The sequence below is a fragment of the Oreochromis aureus genome, linkage group 8, assembly GCF_013358895.1.
Source record: "Oreochromis aureus strain Israel breed Guangdong linkage group 8, ZZ_aureus, whole genome shotgun sequence".
NCBI classification, from domain to species: Eukaryota; Metazoa; Chordata; class Actinopteri; order Cichliformes; family Cichlidae; genus Oreochromis; species Oreochromis aureus.
The window spans coordinates 14,499,262-14,516,582 of record NC_052949.1 but is presented as its reverse complement, the minus strand read 5'-3'; the positions used below and the strand labels follow the sequence as shown (position 1 = coordinate 14,516,582).

General features: G+C 40.4%; 1 protein-coding gene across 4 annotated transcripts; it reads right to left on the bottom strand.

Annotated features, from left to right (window-relative positions):
• Positions 1-223: 223 nt before the first annotated feature.
• Positions 224-17,210, bottom strand: aclyb (ATP citrate lyase b). Of its 4 annotated transcripts, XM_031751896.2 has the most exons (30): positions 17,055-17,210; positions 15,295-15,476; positions 14,617-14,739; positions 13,749-13,811; positions 12,135-12,325; positions 11,487-11,566; positions 11,208-11,338; positions 10,896-11,014; positions 10,571-10,707; positions 10,217-10,278; positions 9,644-9,761; positions 9,378-9,532; positions 8,819-8,912; positions 8,537-8,593; positions 7,884-7,913; positions 6,788-6,929; positions 5,870-6,038; positions 5,685-5,789; positions 5,300-5,496; positions 5,089-5,170; positions 4,888-4,998; positions 4,665-4,792; positions 4,482-4,575; positions 4,181-4,335; positions 3,942-4,092; positions 3,626-3,769; positions 3,356-3,469; positions 2,506-2,588; positions 1,548-1,624; positions 224-1,464 (listed from the first exon to the last, which is right to left on the bottom strand). In XM_031751896.2, the coding sequence occupies exons 2-30, from the start codon at positions 15,451-15,453 to the stop codon at positions 1,370-1,372; spliced, it is 3,366 nt and encodes a 1,121-aa protein (XP_031607756.1). In that variant the 5' UTR covers positions 15,454-15,476; positions 17,055-17,210; the 3' UTR covers positions 224-1,369. The 4 variants fall into 4 exon arrangements, with proteins under 4 accessions (XP_031607756.1, XP_039472417.1, XP_031607757.1 ...); XM_039616483.1 differs by lacking the exon at positions 7,884-7,913; XM_031751897.2 differs by lacking the exon at positions 8,537-8,593.
• Between the last annotated feature and the right edge of the window lie 111 nt (positions 17,211-17,321).

Sequence of the window (17,321 nt, the reverse complement as noted above, 5' to 3'; positions counted from 1 at the left end):
TTTAAAATCCAGAACAGCAAACAATTCCTCATCAGTAGCTCAGGATACAGCTGATGGACAGTGATGCTGGTAAAGGCGGGTGTTTAGTTTTTTGCTATGTATTTAAATGTAACTACAGTCCATGTTAGAGAAATGTTCAGAATTACGTTTAAGGATTTTCCATTCAAGAGGAAAGTAAACTTACAGACTCGTGATGCTGTTAAAGACATCAAAGACGACAAAATAAAAGAAAAACAATAAGTTCTTTATTTTACTACTTTATGACAGCATATTACAAAACAAAAAAAGCTTTTTTCACATTTAAATAAAAACAGATTAAGCACAGCAGACATTACAGTGGGCTGTTACAGAGTGTTTTGAGTTTTTACTGGAAGTTGGAGAACATCCGGATTATGTGCTGTAAGTTTCCAAAGTAAAGCAAACTACTTTCATGGTCCCTCACCAAAAGATGCTTTCCAGACTCACAGGGCTCATTCATGAAGCATTTGTTCGCCTCTTTTTGATGCGTCTACAGCTTCCTTTTTTCTACAGTTATTAGAATACTAACAAACTGATGAACTCAACTATAACCCGGGCTGGTTTCATGAAAGGCAAATGGTGGAGAGACTCCTAACTCGTGTCTAATTCCTCTCATTTCCATGATGATGCATCCTTTTCATTACATTTGTAACATCTACCACTGCATCTTGCTTTTTTTAAATTAAATAAACAAAAACAATAAATTCCCTAAAATAACTTTGGTTTAATTTTGTGGTGAGATTGACTTTTTTTTTTTGTTAGGAGTGAATCATGGTGAAGGAGTTTAAAAGGGATCTAGTGTTTAAACTAAGATGCAGTACTCAGAAAACCAGAAAGCACATTTAAGCACCCTTTTCTTGTGGTCTAAACCAGGCAGATTAAGTATTTTAAAAAATGCTTAGCAGCCATTAACAGAGGTTACTATGCAGACTATGCATTGCAGGATTAAGGACTGAAATTTTGCTTGAATCTTGCTCCTGTACCCACTAAGCATAACCATCTCTCAATTTTGACTCCGTACCAAGTGATTTTGTGCTCCTGCAGCCAGGATTTGCATTGGTGTGGCTCTTTGTTAAAAACTAAACAAGTTACATCTCAGACTTTTGAAATTAGTTCTCAAAAACTAAGCCTAGAAATATACTTCCCCTTTTTCCTCCATAAAAACTAGATTGAAAACTTCTACCCAGGTCCCTCAGACAAACAGTACTTCCCACTTTCCAAAGTAACCCCGCCCAGTTCCACCCCCTCAGCAGCTGCTATCATAACTAGAGAGGAGATACAAGTTACATGAGATGTGTAATACCGCCTGACATCATCATCTGGAAGTGATTTCCATTCTGTGACGAGGGAATTACATGGACATGTGTTCAGGGAGCACGTAGGAGATGTCATCCCACGGGTGGCGGTACAGACCCTGTTTCAGCCTCTTCTGATCCAGGTAATGGCCTAACAAAGCAAACTCAGGTTAGAGACTCTGTTTTAAAGGTTGTCACAGTGAATATCATGGCTCCATTTTAAAGGGAACTCACCAATGAAGCCCATGCTACGGCCGAGGACAAAGATCCCATTTAGTGCACCGATCTCCACAAACTCGTCAGCCTCGTCTCTGGAGACAGTTCAACATTCATGTGAGAAACAATACTGGACAGTGTCCCCTCGACACACAGCAACAGTGCAGACACTGCATCTCAGCCATCCGAATTCTCCACAAGCCATCGAACATGCACTTTTGGTTAAATCTAAATAATGTAGCTGTAATCATACCAAAGTGTTTATTATGGTTTCTGTTAACAACTACAGGCTTCCTGGTAACACCCAGTGATAATATTGACACAATATTTCGTAGTATTCTTCACTTTTTACTCATTACATTTCGTTTATACTACCTTAGAGTGCTAATCTAAAAGAGCAGGAATACTAACATCAGGTGGCCCCTGTAGTGGTGTCTCTATTTATTCATCCATTTGTCTGATTTTCCTACTGTTCTGTTTCTCCCACTGCATATTCATTTTGACAAATTTAACAAGTGTAATACTTGAATCATCCCTGGCCATGTGTTTACATGCTCAGATAACACTTTTGCATAATTCCATCTAAGGAAGGGAAAGATGGCAAGAGGGAGGGAATGAAAGGAGGAGGAGGAGAGGGAGATAAGAAAAGAGAGGAACAAAAGGGAAATGAAGGGGAAGAGGAAGAAAGAAGGGAAAGGAAATTTTTTTTTTTTAAAAAGTGCATATTCATGCACATTTTGTCTGCCCCTTTTATTATTGGCTTCTGTTTATTTATACAGTATTTCTCTTTTTTGTTATGCTGTAATTTAAAAAACAAACAAACAAACAAAAAAAAAAAAAAAAAAAAAAAAAAAAAACAGCAACAGGAAATATTTATTTATATTTAAGAGATATTGGTGATAAGATCCATCCAATCAAAGCACATGCACCAAAGCTTACTGAAGTAACAGCTCACGATGCAATCTCATATTCTTACCGTGTGAAGCCTCCACAAGTCCTAAGCATGTCCACGAAGGCAACACCAATAAATCCATCTACATTTAGGATCAGGTTGGGTTTCTGGGGAAAAAAATAAATCAAAATCAAAATGCTTGCATGTTATTTTAACATGAAATTGAGGAAAGGACTTACTGTCCAAAGCTGCAGAGAGCACGCAGCCTATTCTAGATATTATCAATCTTTTTATTGGATCTAATAGTGGCTCGGAGGTTATCCCTATTGCCTCACAAAGAAGGTTCAGGACCTTCTGCTATGGCGTTTGTATGTCACAGGTTTTCTCTGGTAGCTGCAGCTTCACCCACAAAATATAAAAAAAAAAAAAAAAAAAAGTTATTTCTCTCCATCTTGGCAGAGTTGAAAAGCTCAACAGTTGAATTTCCTGTTTAAATTGAGTTAAAAAATATAACAAAGTTTTCATTGGGTGTGGGTTCTGACACACATCCCTGAATAAAAGCACAAATTAGAAGAAAAAGTGTTAAATGAGATTAAAAAAAACCTGATTAATGTTTAATATTATTTATAGGACTATAAAATCCAGGTCTTCGTTCCGGTTACATTCCACTGTCAATCATGGAATCTGCAGGTGTGGTCAGAAAACTGAGAATAATTGCTTGCCTGCTGTAAAAATAAATAAAAATCTTCTGTTCAAAGTGTTTAACCAAATTATTTGACAACGAAGCCCCATCTCTGAATCCTGAAGGTCAATGCAGTCATCAGGTTGTTTAGATGTAGCAGCTTTCTGTTGCCATTTCATTTTCATTTCATCATTTCACTGTTTTGCTTGTACACACAAGTTTCCATCGTCTACTTCACTCTGTGTAAAATACCTTAGAGGTGGTGATCTTTTCTACATCGAGGGCGTAGTCAAGCAGCTGGGTGGAAGGGAAATTCTGCTTCACAAAGTCCTTCAGAATCTGCACTCGCATGTCTGGGTTGTTGATCTGAAACCGAAACCCCACTTAAAACAATGGCTGCGTGTCTATCTTAATCAAACTCAGAAGAAGCAGTTAATGAATATGAGTCAAAACACTGATAAATAAGAGGCCTCATTTACAGATTAGAGCGCTGTTTACTGTATAAAGTCGAGTGTTGCTTACCGATTTCACCCTGTGGCCGATACCCATAATCAGCTTGCCATCCTTCTTCATCTTGTTGACAAACTCCATGGGGATCATGCCGCTGTCAAATGCCTTGCTGAACTGCTTTGCAGCCGCATCCAGAGCACCTCCGAAACGGTCCCCCTGAATTTTAGGAATAAATTGCGTTTCAATTCCAAAACATTATGGCCGGTTTGTCAGAAATCATGCTGTTAGCTGAGCAGCTCATAAAATACAAGATAGATTTGGGGAAAAAAAAAAAAAACAACAAAAGATGACATGATCAATGACTGATCAATATGTGAGCAGTACTGACGATGGTGAGCAGGCCGGATGTGAGGCTTGAGATAAGGTCTTTGCCCGCACGAGCACAGACAATCGTGTTGTGAGCGCCGGAGACTGCAGGCCCATGATCGGCAGTCACCATCAGGCACATTTCAATGAACTGGCAGGCGTAGCGTGGTAACCTAAACAAAAAAAAAAAACAAAAAAAAAAAAGTGTGAAATTGATCCTACATTCTTAAAAACTAACAGTGTTCTTGACGTCATACTGACCTGCGCTGGAACCAGAGCAGTCCTAGCACTCCTCCTATACCAATCTCTTCTCTGAAGACCTCAGTGATGGACATGCCAGCATAGATGAGCTCCTGGCCTCGCTCATCACAGATGCTTGTCATGAATGAGGCTGGCTTACGAATCAGGCCCAACTCCTGGAAAAAGCCCCAAAATTCCACAAATAACCATTATATCCAATGTTTCTTTGCTTCTACTGTTCGCTTATAATAAAAATGTATTGCTATACATGATTTACATTATTAGCTGTAAGTTTACAAAAGGACTATTATAAAGTTCTCACCCGGGCCCAGGAATAATCCATAGGTACTGTTGGGGGAGGAACCTCCTGGGCAGGAACGATGGTACCATTGGCCACCAATTCATCATACACAGTCCTGTTTCACCACAAACACAATAACAGTGAGGAACAGACAAGCCTGGCAGTTCCAAACTTTGGGAAATTAGCATGAAAAGTATTTCTCACTTGATGACGTCACCCAGCTCATCAAAGCTCTTCGGTACATAAGCTCCAGCATCCCTCAGAGCCTGGTTCTTGGCCACAGCTGTCTCTGAAGCCTGGTTGGCACAAGCTCCTGCATGGCCGAACTGAACCTGAAGATGGCAGTAAAACATATTACTGGAAAAATTGAACTTCCAGGTAAGAGCAGCAATAAAATCCAAAGCCAGCATTTCCAGAGCCAACTGACCTCTGAGGCAAACATGGTGGCGCAGGTTCCAATGCACCAGCAGACCACAGGTTTTGTTATCCTGCCTTCCTTGATGCCCTGACAGATCTTGTACTCCTCTGTTCCACCAATCTGTGTCAAAGTAAAGGACATATTTAAAACAGGATTCTATTTGATACAAGTAGCACAGACCAAACAATTTAGATATTAAATGCTTCCCACCTCTCCCAGTACAACAATCATCTTAATTCCTGGAGTGTCCTGATAACGTAGGACGTGGTCCATGAAGGTCGAGCCTGGATATCTGGACAGAGAGAAGTAAGCATTCATTTCTGGAACTAGAATTTTTTTTTGTCAAGTATTTATTTATGTATTTTTTTTTTAAATGAAAAAAATTCTCTCAAGTAAATGATCTGCAATTAAGTTTTTGTACCTGTCTCCTCCGATGGCCACCCCTTCATAGACACCGTCTGTAGTGCGTGAGATGATGTTGTTCAGCTCATTGGACATGCCCCCAGAGCGCGACACATACGCCACACTTCCGGGACGGTAAAGTTTAGAAGCCAGGATGTTGTCCAGCATGCCGCCTGTGTTGCCAATCTTAAAACAGCCCGGCTTGATGCCACCAACCTAATTGACAAGAATAATCGGCATTTAATTCCACCATGTTTACCTGAAAGATTTAATAGCTCTTTTAGCTAGGCTATTAAATACCACACTACACTGTAGTCATCATCACAGTCTATAAATTTATAGCTGTGTTAATAATGAGTGTAAATGTTTTCAACAAAGATGTTCAGGGGGATGAAGCTCTGTACCGTGGCAGGGCCGATGATGGTGACTCCTTTCTCGTCGGCCATCTTTATCATCTTCCTAGTCAGAGCTTCAGGGATGCCCTCGGCTATGATGGCGATGGTGTGAATCTGAAAACAATTAAATAAACTGTGCTCACTTTGAAAAAGTTAAGTGGAAGCTCAACACACTGTACAGTCGATCTTCATACCTGTGGGTACTGCATGGCTTCCACTGTGCTGTCAAAGGCAGAGCGCAGCGAAGCAAAGCTGATCAGGACGTCTACCTCGGGGTGCTTCTTCATGGCATCGGCCATGTTCTTATAGACCGGCAGCAGGATCTCTTTGTGGCCCCAGTAGAACTTCTGCTTGTGATCTCCGCTGAGCAACAAAAAGAAACATATCGGCAAAGTATGAAGAACTTTTTTCGAAACACAGCAGTAACTCCATTCAGTACAACTAATGAATACTTTGCAACTGCAAAATGAATTCCTGTCAGTTCCTTAAACCCTGTCCATTAAAGGCTTATAATCATTTGTGTTTGGGGTTTCCGATTGAAAACAGAAGTTTAACTCAAATTCAGCTCAATTGATAAGTCTGGTTTTTGGTTGCTGCATCACTGTGAATCACTTACTATATGGACACCCCTAAAGGTGAGGAAAGGCGAAGCCCATACAGCACAGATCAGACAATGCCGACAGACAAAACTGACGAAGTCTGACAGATCAGAAGGAAGAGCTGGGTTGAAAGTGGGTTGCAAAGTGGCTTACAGATAGAGGAACACTGGGCAGAATTAAGCAGCTTAAGATGTTCTACAGGAATTTGCGACTTGGAAAAGGTTATAAGCCTTTATTGTATGTGTACACGACTTACAATCTGCCTAAGCTGACAATATGCTTTTAGAAAAAGGCTCATATTTTACAAATATGACAAAGATAAAAACAGAAACAACTAAACACCAGCAAGAGTAGATTTAGAGATTTCGAGCAGAGAGAGAGAAAAAAAATAAAATAAATAAAATCACTTGATTTGTGCAGTTAACTCTATTTAGGACAGTTTTTTTTCAGTATTCTACAGTCACACTCTTCTAATTTAATTCAGACGGAAATATGGGAAATAGCGCAACCTACGTGAAGGGGTAGACCATGGCTGCCACAGAGGGTGCTTCCCGGGAGCATACGTAGTCAAAGTCCAGCATGCCTTGCACGGCACGTGTCTGCATGCCCCAAACAATGGTCTTGGTGTTTTTTCTGAAGAGTGTGGTTGCTTTAGCTGAGAGGAAAAAAAAAAAATACACAGAGACGAGTCAGAAGTGGAAACTGAACTAAAACCCATTCACAGTTGAAGAGGGAATTCTGGCTCAGGGAAACAGCAGGAATGGGAATGGTAAGAATCAGAATAAAGACAGGATTCACTGAGGACAGATGGACCAGGAAGAGAAAAATACCACCCCACACAGGATCTGCACGATTTATTTTGTCCGCTTTCTCCAAGCCACAGTGTTAAAAACATTAATTTGCAATGTCACATCATTAAAAATTAAGACATTTGTATGAAAAGAATATGAGAATATGGACACCACATGTGCAGCTGCCATTTTTACCCCCGGATAAGAAAAATCAACCTTCGCTTCCTCCATTGCTGGGAGTATACAGCCATCATTTTTAAAGTGAAGTATTTGACAAAAGACTTTTTCTGAGTGCCATCTGTGGTATGTCTTATATTTCCATGTGGCAACAAACTGTCTGACAGATCCTTGACTGCCGATAAAGATCAAATTTTTTGTAATGATAACATTACATAGAAAGGTTCAGAGCATCTGAAAAATTTGAAAAAGAAAAATCTTAAAAGCAGAGATCACATTAGTGCATGTGCTTTAAAACTCTTACTGTTTAGTAAAAATACATTCTCACAAGCTTATTCCAGTCCTCCCAAGTCTCTCTTTCTCTCTGCCTTCTGTCGTTACATCTCCGAGCTGTGCAGAATATTTTAAATACAGAACTGATTCTTGTGCCTGCATCTTGAACTGAAGAATTTCTACTAACAGTTATAGCTCAAGATTTTTTCCTTCAGGTGTTGTTATACGTTTTTTAAAATAATGATTATGAGGCAGTGTCAAACGAGTAAGCCATAAGAGTGTAAAGAAGAAGATAAACATTAGAGGGGAAAGCAGAGGGACAAAGGACGGAGAGGGCAGGAAAACAGGTTTTTCACACCCTTCCATACCTCCGCTGCAGCCTGAAGAGGCTTGAGCTTCTGTGACACCCACAGGACGGAAACACAAAATACAACAAAAAACAGGCACAAACACAAGAAGAGAACAAAAATTGAGTCCGACTTTGCTGCAAGTTATTCACTCAACACACTTCACCGCATTTTTGCAACCATGTGTCGTCACTGAAAACACTGCATTAGAAGCACAGCAGAGGAAGAGACCATGCAGAGCTCAGCTGCTATGGAGCATGCCTTTACTGTACTGCTGTAAAAGGCAATATAAACAGTTTAGTTAAGTAATCAAAACTTCATGTTTGCATGGCTGCTTTTGACTTTAACACTACTAATCCTAAAGAACACAAAATCCAGTGTGAAGAGAAGAGGCCTTAGAAAAAAACAATAATATGCTTAATTTAAACTTAATTTATATAGTATTTATTACAAACCATACTTATTCATTATAAAAAGATAAAAAAGCATATTCAAAAGTATGCACAGCATTCATAAGAATATGATGCCCCGATGTGATGTGAACATACGCACTTCATATACACCAAGATTAGAAAGGTGAGCAGTAAACAAGGGGGGGGGAAAAAAAAGTTCAAACCAGTGATGAATGTGTAGGAAGCCCAGAGCAGTGAGGCCATGGCACACCTATCACTTACCTTTCCAATCGCCTGTGACCACATTCTTCAGAGGCCACAGTATAGAATGGAGCGAGTCTTAGAGAAACAAGCATGAAAAGGGCGGATGTAAGTTTGTGCGAAATAAGAAAAGGAGGAAAAGAGAAGGAAGATACATTGCAGAATATTGGTCATGGTATTTCAGCAGGAAAGGAGAAGCCAGGATGAGAGGGAAAAAAAATAAAATAAAAAGCAGAAGTGCATGAGTAAATATGGGATCTTGCTGATAAGAAGCAGTTCAGCATGAATGACTGTGTTTGTTACCTGTTGGAAGCCCTGCTTTAGACTTCTTGGCTGGGCAGGTATCAGTGGGCGACTTGGGCTCAGAGAATGAAGCCGTCCTTGTTGTAGCTGGAGTCTGGCAAAGAAAAGAGAAACATTTACGTGACAGGCTGACAGAGGTTACCAAAGAGCATGCATAGCATAGTTAGAAACAGTGGCTTCACCCCCAACGACAACATAAGTTCATACAGCTAACAAAGACACACGCACACTATGAAACTATAGAGGCGCTAAACGAGCTTAAACTGTGTTTAAACAAGTCACACTCAATTGTATAAAAAGTAAATAAATCCGATTTAGGTTACACCCTTTTGCTAGTCATGACCCTGCATTATGGAGACACCTACAGTATAAATGCATGTCATTTTAAGCAATAACCCTTTTCTTCTCCTTTCTCAAACACTGAAATGTACTTGTGTGAACCACTTACTGTTTAGCTAACTTATAACAAAACCCCATCTAACATCTAATTTGTTTAAGAGAGTGGGCACTGACTGACACACCATCCTATATTGACCCAAGAGTAAGTGAATAATTATACCACTGCACTGTTGCTAGCATTGAGGAGAAAGTTGGCTGTATGGGCGTCCATCGGGGGCTGGTTAGGGATTGGTCGGTGGCCCAGTGCCATCCCAACAATTGCAGTCATATGGGTTTCAGTTCCAAACACATGAATGGGGATCCCTGTGGTCTTCCCTGCATAGAAGAAAACGCTCCTTAGTATAGATCCAAGGAGTCGACTTTGATGTATACTTTAAGTCATTTATTTCACGAGTTAGCCCCGATTATTAGTCCAGTCTTACTCACCTACTTCCCCCATCACCCTGAGTCCCTCTTGGTAGTTCGGACCGCCACGTCGAACAAAAATGGTGACCTCGTGTTCCTTCAGAGGGCCTTGGTAATCTTTAATGGCCCTGACAATGCCCTGAGGAGAGACAAGCAGATCAGCTTTGTGATGCACAAAAAGTACAAGTATATCAACCAGTAAGAGTGCAATTTTATTGAGACCATTTAATAATTAATAATTAATAATAAAGCCTTAGTATGGCTCTCTACTCTGACCTGCCTTCAGATTTTGAAGTAATGGGAGAAAACATGTTAAGGCAGGTTAGGCTAACACTGCCTTAACATGTTTTCTGGACATAAATTAGGAACCAATCTAGTTGGTGTATTGCATGTATGAGCAGCTATGGGTATAAATGTTTTGATATTAAACATAACACGCATCTCTGCTAATTCAGGACTTGCTGAAAATACAGTGACATCTTTCAAAGTTTAAGAAATTAAATATTGTGTATAAGCTGTTTTTTCTCTTTAAACGTTACAGTGATTCTTTATTACTGTGCAGAAGATTTTCAGGTAAATATCAGTGCGTTTCACCTTGAATGTGGCTGCTACGTTGGTGAAGTTCGCAATGCTTCCTCCAATGATCAGCACTTTCCCTGTAGGATAAGGAAACGTGTTACGAAATGCTCATGACTGAAATTCAACACCCGAGTAACATACATGAAGTCTATTGCCAGCAACTCCCCACATAGTGAACAGTGTGTCACACTGAAGCTGCACAATTAGCTCACACAGCAGAGGAAGGATCCACCAAGTATTCCTACACTTCAAGGACACAGCAAACAAACGCAGGCTTTATCTGACAGTTGTAGCCTCCTCCTCCCACCAGCCTTTCACACCGTCCAGGAAAATAAGCAAAAAATGTAATCAAGTCCAGGCTTCACCCACCTAGAGGATGTTTTTCACGTGTCATGAGAGACAAGATGGTTTTTGCGTAGTCGTAGGTCTGCTGTTCACTGGGTGCGCCTGAGTACTCGCCATAATTAGCCAGCTCGTCCACCCCACCCAGATCGCAGATGGTGTCGCTGAAGAAGAGAAATGATGCGATTCTATCAGCTGTAATTAACCTTAAAAGATATTAAGCTGGCAACAGAAAAGTCAAGCTGGGGTTTCGTAGAAAGCAAAACTTCAGTCTAATCAGCTTTGAAATTTCAAGCCATAAAGGCAAAGAAGTGGTATAGAGTTCAAATTTATGCTGTATGTGATGGACTACCTGTAGACAACAGAGGCACCTCCTCCGGCCACCATGGTCCAGATCCTGCCTCGGGGGTTCAGCAGAGTCAGCTTCAGACTGGCACCACTCTTTGCATCCAGATCAGCTATGTAGGCCTCCTACAAGTAACAAGACAGAGTGGTGAAAACTGTGGTCAGTAAGTGCACAAGGATGGAGAAATGGACTGACCAATCATTGTACGCATGAGTAGATCTAACTTAAGGTCACATTTTAAATCAAATCAGTGAAAATTAAAGGATCCAGAGAACTATAAACAAACAGCTTGTCCAATTACAGCTCTTCAAATCTCACCTCAGGGTACGCCTCTCTGCCGAAGGGTGGAGGAAACTCAAGGTCCCCCCATTTAGCCTTGCAGATATAATCCGCTGTGGCATCAATCTTGGCTGCCATGTCAAGGACATATACTCCATCTTGAGTGACGACTGTGAAAAGGCAGAATTTTTGAGCTAATTTGTACATTTTCCACCAATGAATTACTAACATAGCATGGTAGCAATCTAAATTTTTCTATTTAATCAGCATTTTTGTTTCTGCAATTCATAATGAGCTGAGTGAAAATAAGAGTTTTACCCAGAGGGTTGATTTCAAGGTAGGTAAAGTAGAGGTCCTCATACAAGTTGAAGAGGCCGACTATAAAACTGGCCAAAACACTGAGGAGGGAAACAAAATTAGACTTAATCAGCACATAAGAGAACTTTTGTGAAGCTTTGTGTCTCACTAGGCAAGAACAAAATGGTAGTAGAGTATCGCTAAACAGCCACACTGAATACTGAGAGCGTATCTTTGTTTCTTTCTAGTTTGTATTGTTTAAAAGAGATAAGAGTATTTACACTGCTAAGTTTACATAAAAGAAGCTAAACATTAGTCAAGGTCAAAACAGCAAAGGATAAAAGATTTTGTGAATACAGAGAGCCTCTTTGGTTAAGAAAGAAATTAAAAAGCAACAAGAAGGTGCAAAACTAAATATACACACAGTTATTCCTGTATTATTTTTCATTCAGTCTCTGGCTAATCACATCTCTGCTCAAATGTCTCTCTACTGTGTTTTAACAGAGTGCCTGATCACTAACTACTACTACTGTGAACTGCTAAGAGACCCAATTAGGTTCAAAGCACAAAATGACTCAGATTCAAATGTCACCATTTGTTTTATATTTAAATAATGAAATATAAAGGTCTTTAAATAATAAAGACAATTTTAGAAAAAGGTTTCCGTACTCCTTCTTGTCGTCGGGAACTTGTGTGAGCAGCTGCTCTTTGACTTGGTCCTCCGTGAGCTTGCCATCCACTGGAACCATCAGCTTCTGGGCCTTGGCGTCCACGTCACCCACCTCCACTCCTCCCTCGTGGTGGAAAAGCACGTGGTCGCCCTCACGTGTGGCATAGATGCATACGTAAAACTCTTCCTCCTGAGTGAGTAAACAGCGAGTTCAGCCACATGCAAGGACACGCAAATACGTCTTTACTGATTTTGTTTGGAAATGCTGCGCAATATTTACATAAGGCCAACAAGCGGTTTCAACATTCAGTTCTCTGCGAGAAATTATTAAGAAAATCAACAAACTAATCAAATGCACACTGACCTACAGACAGAACACACATAACCTGGAGCTTGTTCTCACTTATAAGGTCCTAGATCGACTGGGTCAACCAGGAAGTACTGATCCTGGTTAAGTCATTCTACTCCTTTTAATTTTTCTAAGAGGATTTGATGAGAATGGCAGAGTTTGAGGAACTAATTCTTGTAGATTGGTTTATTATTTATTACCAATTACCAACAACAACAACAACTTGACTTTCCACTGCACTAAAGTTTTATCAGACTTGGGTTTTATCAATTATTACTAAATATTTAAAGAAGCACAGCACACCAAGGAAAATCAAATAATACTCTCTAAAGTAGGTATGGAGGGTTTTCTTACAGACCAATTTTTTAAAAGGCCACAAGGTAATTTAATTAATCCTCTGGGGGGAGGATGATCCGGGTCAGACATGACCCCAGCTGATGATCTGCCAACGTCGTCAGCAGCAGCTCATCAGCTGATTTGTATAAGAATTTGATTCCCCTCTTTCAGTCCGACAGGATGCAGCAGTGTGCTTCATTTAAAGTAAAGGAAGCTCATTTTCACAAATTCTTCTCACATCAGAGGTCCTGTGATGCAATACTTTCATTCTGTTCAGAATTCTTTGAGGGCAGCTGCAGGAAATATCACATTGGCTCTTAATAAAAGGTGCAAAGTATACGTGTACTTTAGGCGACTGTTTTTTGGTTCATAGCCTATGACAGAAGTTTAAGGCTACCTCTACGAAAGTGTAAAGGGATACTAAAAGTTACCATTACGCAATAATTTAAACTAAAAATAACGGTATAAATCAACATGCTGATCACAACAAGCTCCTCTTTTAAAAATGAAGCAATCGCTGATGGACTGATAGGCTGTGTATGAGTGTCTGTATTTAGTAAATTACGACTTACTTTTGAGCTCAACTATATATTGCTGTGACAACCTGGTTTGAACAGGGAAATTCAGAATGACACCAAATCTTAATTAAAAATAAAACATTTATGTAAATACAGGATCTGTCCTGCTGACAACACACAAGACAAGACGAGAAGGGACTAGCTGTGAAGCTGAGACCATAGAAACCATAGACCATTGAGCAAATTCAAGTTACAAGAGGAGAAATAACCACTGATGACACAAATTGAACTGTTCGACAAAACTTCTCTAAGCTCCTCAGAGCTTAGAGAGTGTTAGCAGTGCATTGTGAATTTTGAATCGAAATCTTTAAAAATCTCAAGATGAAAGACAGATTACTGGCATACATTACCTGTGTGTGTGGGACAAATGGCTCAATGAGGAAGTTCTTCAGCACACCCTTTGCCTTTCCCACCTATTCAAGAAAAACACCTGGTCACAAACCACTACACACCACACTGAGAGGAAAACTACATGTATTATATATTCAAGTGAAAGTGAAACTTTAAGAATAACATAAAAATGTAAATTGACCTGTCATTTACTAGGTCTTGTCATCGTTACAAACTACCTTCAAAGTTCTAGTTCATCCATTTCACATTCAAATAGCTTATTAAGAGTACACAGAAGGGCAAATAATATCAAATAAAAACAGGCAGCAGTAGGGCAACTGAGGCAAAATCCTCCACGTGCTTCTCATATCAAAATGAGGCTCCTTTGTGGTGTTTAAGAGGCCAAATATAGTATTAATACTGCAGTTTCTGTGGGGATTACTTTTTTAAATGTTGATTTATTTAAAGACTTGCCAGCTCTGGCTGTTCAAGACGGATAAATAACATCTAGGTTCAGAGTAACTTTACTGTATGACGACAATGCAGCAAGTTTATTTAGACACACAGAGCAGAAAAAAAAACAAAAAAAACAAGGATGCTTGATCACCTCACAAAAATGTTGAGCTAACTTTTGCTCAACGACAGCCCTGTATTTGTCAAGCAAATTCATCCTCACACATGGTTCTAGTTGATGATGTTTTAAACATGAACAACACATCAGTCATGTTTTACTTGGCAACAGTCACTGCATTCGAATGAAATTCCTCCTAAGAAAATGATGCAATGTGTTTCTCGTGGTTCTAACTACTGCAGCATGTGTGCTTTATTGCCACAAAGACAGTCATGGCTGTGTTTTATGCTCACTAAGATAGAATACAGTTAACTCACAGTGGTCTCCTTCATTAGGTGGTCTTTGAGCCACTCCTGGACACCCTGCAGGTCCATGTTGATGCCTACTAGGCCGAGCTTCCCGCGCCGCTTTATCAGTTGATCTGGCTTCACCACCAGCCTCTTTTGGGATGAGCAAATAGAAGAAACAGGACACACATGGTCTTTTTTTGGTATGATAGTATGGTATGACTATGGTAGAAACAATAAAGATGGGTGGGGTTTCCCAGCCCTGCTGTGAGAGAGCCAATCAACTGCCGAAACAGGAAACACGTGAGCCAGACATGTTGTTGCACTGACACATGGGCACAGCAAAGGTTCAGAGACATTTCAGATCTGTCCAGTCTGTCACCACAGATACTATAAAAGATTGATGTGGCATAACCCACTGGTTGGGGTGGAAGTCCTGTTTTGAAACACTGAGGACTAAGGTTAGTACTTTAAATCTTTTGTAATCTGTGATAGCAAAATGTCTAAAACCTGCATTGTTTTTAATGTGTCCCTGGTGACAATTAAAGGCAGTGCAAAATGGCTTCACCTTTCAGACCTGTAAGCTGTGTGCATCTTTTATACAGTCTATGCAAATCACTCTGATTGTTATAGTACAGAACATGTAGGTAAATGAACTTTTGAAGGTTGTAATCAGGCTTCACGAGCTGGACAAACAAACAGTCTTACCTCTGTCAGCAGCCATGAATGGTCCTGTGTGAGGCGGGCCCAGTCAGTCTCAGCTGTTACACTAGCATAACGGAAACGGTTCTGCACGGCCGCCGAGGTGCAGATGTTCTTATACAACAGCTCTTTCCCTGTCTGCTCTGAGATGGCCTTCGCCGACATGGCAGCGCTGGATAGAGCAGGACCTTGGGGAAGGACGAAAACTGATAAGTTTGGACTCCATTCCCAGTAAAGTTAAAAATTAAAACAATGCACAGGTGCATTTTGATGGATACCAAAAGTGCATTGTTTAGGTAAAACTCGCAAAGGGACATTTAACCAAATATTGGTAGGGGTGTATGTCGATAAAGTCAATAAAGATGTATACTGTGCAACAATTCCACTGTGGAAAAAGAGCAGTTAAAATAAACCATTAAAAGCCCATGACACCATGACCTTCATGCCCATGATGAGTGTCAAATTCTGTATGTACACATCTAAAAAGACTTATTTTGCAGATTAAGTGCAGCTTAACACAAAAGTAGAGAACCAAGTTATTAGAAAACCAAAAACATAAATAAACCAAATACTAAACAAGCTCTCAGTCAAACTTGTTTCTCAATCTTACAGTAAATACGTGACGGATTATCACAACAGCCTGCACTGATGGCCTTGTCATTCCTGTTTTAAACATCCCAAGAAGTTGTTGGGCGTGCTCAACCAACTTTGCCTCACCACAAACATACACAATCATGAATATTTAGGCGACTGTTTTTTTGGTTCATAGCCTAAAGTTCAGTATAATAAGATGCAGCACACTATGGTGTGTAAAAAAGAAATGCATTAAAAAGGCTAAAAATTGTACATTTACCAAGTCAACCACCAACCAAGCAAAGTTGTAATGAGCAGTAATGAGCCTTGATTACGTGGATCTTATCGCCTCTACCTCCGTGTCACTGATAACATTTTATGGTGGTTTATATTTGAGCTTCTGGTAACCTAAGGAGGGGCAGCGCTTAGAGAAATCAAGAAATCTAACAGCTTCATCACAGCAGGCTATCCTTCCACTTTTAGAGACAGATGTCCAGAATTTACCCAGATTAATTCACGGGTCTGTTGTATTATATGAAGCTACCTTGCCGTGCAATTAGTTGTGCTGTCCAAGCTTGTGGGATGAAGAAGCTGGACCTAATGGCAGCTGTTAGAGTGGCAACCAAGGGGGGTTGGGTGCTGCTTCAGACACAGCTGTTGTCAGACGAATTCAGGGGTTAGCATCACTTATCCTATGAATGAAGCTCCTATAGCAGCCACCACACCCACTCCTGAACCAGCCAGCCAGGCAAGTCTGACAACAACTTTAGCTATCTCACTCTGGGTAAATAGAGAAACAACTTCCGGGAGAGAAGAAATAAATACAGCACGAAAACCTTCACGATAAGGAATAAAACTGGAGGATGCTCCCTCTCTGCGGATGATGCAAGGATAAGCTAGCTTGCTTTTATCACTGAAAAAGTAAAGTACATCACTTCAGATATGCTGTTTTCAAGAATAAAATTGGGCAAAACAATTTCAATAAAGACCATACTTGTTCTTGCTCTGCCGAGCTAGCACTTGGCTGCAGTTTTGGCAGACAGCCCTCACATCATCTCACATCCGCTACCCTGAAGACTAACACTACAGCTAACTGCTGTAGCCTCGCATTGGTGCGGACACTTGCCAGTTAAAGGCTACAGAGAAAAGCTGGCTAACGCTGGAGTAGAAAGTAGCTGAGTGAAAGCTGTTACCTTGTCAGTGACAATCACACCTTCTAGAAGGATCGTGTCCAGGCCAAAAAATGACAAAGCTAAACAGCCAGCTCTTATTATACCGGAGTCAACTGCTGCCAGTCCCTGCCACCTCACTCCGCTCCTGTCGAACCATAATCTGGCGACCGATTACACGCCTGTACGAGTGCCTGATTGGCTTAAAACAGGTCACGTGGTGACGTCAGTCACGACCACGGCATTGTTAAAAAAAAAAAAAATTAAAAAAAATTGGCCAACCTAGAAAAT